This window comes from Vigna radiata, chromosome 7 (genome assembly GCF_000741045.1).
Source record: "Vigna radiata var. radiata cultivar VC1973A chromosome 7, Vradiata_ver6, whole genome shotgun sequence".
Taxonomy (NCBI): domain Eukaryota; kingdom Viridiplantae; phylum Streptophyta; class Magnoliopsida; order Fabales; family Fabaceae; genus Vigna; species Vigna radiata.
The window spans coordinates 49003984-49007548 of NC_028357.1; the positions used below are offsets into that span (position 1 = coordinate 49003984).

Genomic DNA, 3565 nt, shown 5'->3' on the forward strand with positions numbered 1-3565 from the left:
ACATGATAGCCTGAAATCAATTGCTTACGTGCTATCAAACCCAAATAGTTTGTCTTGATATAACACGGGAAATGAGTTCAGCATTAATTGATGAAAAAAGGAATGCTAATATGATAACACCAAGTTGTGATAATTTGGGAAGCATTTGCTATAAAAAAAAATAAAAAATAAAAATCTTTATAATGCAGTAATAATATCCCTTATTTTTACGCACTAAGTAAAAAAGTAATATCTTTTACATAACAAGGGTATATATATGCAATCTTAGAAACACGGTTTGATTATTGCTAAAAGTAGTAAAAAGACTAAGCAAACTTTATTTGTTAATTACAGACATGTGGCCAAATTCTCCATTATTTAATCGGAGGAAAACTGCGAAACGGAAGAGATACTTTTTGGTTAATGTTAAATTTCAAAACTTTTAACGTCTTCGATTCAAGAACATGTCTTTTGCAGTTGTAGGAAACTAGAAACAAGTGAAAGGCAAAGCTACTAAAGAATAAAACATATACGCACACAACAACAGGGAATTAGATACAAATATTGAAGATGTTATACAAATGAGTCAAAAAATTATCTCTGAAAAACAAACAACCCTTCACATCCGCTTAACCACACTGCTAAAGGTCACGCTTGAATGAAAGGCAACATGATCAAAGAAGTAAATATGACAGTTACAATAAAAAAAACTACACAGAATCAACACAATATCAGAAGGAAATGTGGTTATCAACACAGTATCTAAATGGACCGCTAAGGCTTTGAATAAGCAAATTTATCAACATAGCTGAAACCCACTTTATACAGAAACAATATGGTCACATGATCAATAGAAGGAAGAAAAGAAAAAGCTAACAATTGCTACCAGTTAGGCTGTTGCAAACACCGTCTACCTTCTCTAGCTTTCTCTTTATCCATTTCTTGTCCAAGCTGTGTTCTAATTTAAGAAGGTTGAGCTTGGAGATGAATGCCTGTTCAAAGATGCTTCAAACATGCATCATTCGCAAGCAACCGTGGTAGCAAAGCTGCTGAGGCAGATTGCAAATGCCTGAAATGCTGAGATAGGGTACCGGTAATCCATTGTAAACAAGTCCTTCCCAACTTTTCCAAATTGGAGGATGACATCATCCTCTTGTGGTTCAGCATGTCCATTTACTGGCAAAGCAGTCAGCTGAAAGTTTTTAACTGAAGCAACTGTCACTCGCCCGTGAAAGTTTAAGCACCAACACTGCATCTGCTCATGCCACCTGGCAGCCTTATTTCTCAACACTAGAACGTCATCTCTTTTATTGTTCTGCTCTCCAGATATGGAGTTTTCCATATGAGTTGAGTTTGTCTGAAAAAATGGGAATGAAGTACCTATGTTACTAACAGAATAACTGGTCTGTGAAGGAGCTACCCGTTCTGGTTCAATAGCAGAAGCAGGAATGCTATCTATGACACAATGCATTCTCCTTGGCCCCCTGCTTGCCATGAACATGTGGTAAGTATTGTTTAGTTTGTATATAAGAAAAATTCAGTTAGCTGATATGCTTTCAGCAGAAATATCCACAACTCAAATCATTATAGGTTGTCAAGCAAAAGAAAAACATGAAGGACAATCATAGAAGTGTAGAATTGCAAAAAAAAAAAAAGCCTTACCTGGACCCTAATACATTCAATTCATATGAGATATGGGCAACTGGGTAGTTGCCTGCAGGGACCTTAGGTGAAACTTGTTTTGGATTCACCAGCTTAGTGGAGCAACTTTTTGCCATATTTGCCCTTGAATGAGGCAGTTGGATATCGTAGACTGTGAACTTGGTTCCCAAAAAATTTGATCTTACCAAATGTGAAAGAAAATGAGTTAGTCTTCACCCTCAGAAACTAAAAAGAACAACAATAGAAACAGCGTCTAATTGAAAGTGCACCTCAATTTCCCTATGTAGGCATTGCTTTCCCTGGACATATAATCCGAATCCAGGGAGATAATATAATCTGTGCAGGTTGGGCGTCTGAACTTTCGCGCGGCTAAAAGGAATTTCCCATCATCAGCTAGTGCTGCAAATGAAAAAGATAGTAGCCAAAAGGAACATACAATAAAACAAACAGAATCTGAAATATAACCAAGTTAGTTTGGAGGACAACATTAAACAATGAACTGAAAAAGAACAAGAAGGAAACATCGTATTATCCTCCAAAACTAAGAATTTTGCACAAGGGGTTTCAAGAATAAGCTCGACTATTGACCAACCACTAACCACTAGATAAACTGAGAAACAGATAATATGTCTGTGTGCCATTATTGCGCCTAATGAAGCACTGAAGTAGATGTTCCCTTGGGCCAGGCTGCCAAAATGTATTTACCAACTCAGGTTATGTTAAAGCAGTGCAACTTAAAAATAATAATACAAGGAAGACAAAAGTCTAATTTTCAAAAATCCAACTCATAAATCACTAAACAAATGTGTTCTTTTATCTTAAATTTCTCATGTAACCACACATGTCTAGTTGCAAATCTCAATAGAAAGTTTCGATCTAACCTAAAACTAACTAATGCTGCTTTAATATAAATGAATTAAGGAACTAGTATCAATTCCTTATGGTGAAACTAAATACATGAATATTTATTAGCTAGTACTTCAAGAGGTTCTGGATCAAGTATGGTGAATCCTGAAGAAAATAAATAACGGTGGCAGAGTAAAGCCCATCTAACTAAAATTGAGGAAATTTGAAAGGAGAGCATTGTGCAGTAACCTGTTTGAGAGAGATGGGGAATGTTATGTTGGAAGAGAGTTGAGGTGGCCTGACAATCTCCTTGATGATCAGCCTCCAGGTGCGGCACACTCCGGCGCAAGCCACCACGCTTCTCCGCCGTGGCCACTTGGCCTCCGACGACTCAATTCGGAGGAGGACCTCTCTGAGAAGCTCATGGGGCATGTTGGCCCACCAACTCTGCTCCAACCCATCATCCATGGAAGGCACCACAAACACCCCTTTTGGGGAAAGACTCCAACTTCAATGATGGGTCAGTGTATTGCTTGACCGTTGATTAAGAGGGAGGAGTGTGATTTTTCCATAGAAATATCTTTTTGGTGGAGAAAAACTCGAATCCTTTTTGGTTTGGTCTGTTCCAGAATGTGACAAGAGGGTTACCAGTTATTGTTAGTTAAAGAAAGAGAAAACACATAGAAAAAGGTAAAACTGTTGACTGTGGCAAGTCTCATGGATTGATTAGATATGAAGGATAATACAAGATTTGGATCCAGTCTTTTTACAAAATTAATCTGCTTTTAGGTTACTTTAAATTAAATTAATCTAAAACTCAAATTAAAATTTTCAAAAATAAAATTATTTTAATTTAATTGAATGCTAGGGATTAGAAAATATGCTTTGAGATAGGATGTTGATCAATGGTATTTGAAATAATCAAAAGCAAATTTTGGAAAATTTGGGTTTAGTTTAATGAATCTCAAACTACAAGAGACATTGCACCACCAAAATATCTTACATGGAAGTCAAGATAAGAAGATTTTTATATATAAAAAAACTGTGGTGATAAGATTTAATGTCTTTTCACACCATT

At 36.3% G+C, this 3565-nt stretch overlaps 1 protein-coding gene across 1 annotated transcript; it reads right to left on the minus strand.

Annotated features, from left to right (window-relative positions):
- Positions 1-509: 509 nt before the first annotated feature.
- On the minus strand, positions 510-3158 carry LOC106765381 (tubby-like F-box protein 3). Its single transcript, XM_014649977.2, has 5 exons — positions 2737-3158; positions 2241-2328; positions 1911-2040; positions 1642-1821; positions 510-1463 (listed from the first exon to the last, which is right to left on the minus strand). Exons 1-5 carry the CDS (start codon positions 2953-2955, stop codon positions 998-1000), a joined length of 1083 nt encoding a protein of 360 aa, XP_014505463.1. The 5' UTR covers positions 2956-3158; the 3' UTR covers positions 510-997.
- Positions 3159-3565: the final 407 nt, after the last annotated feature.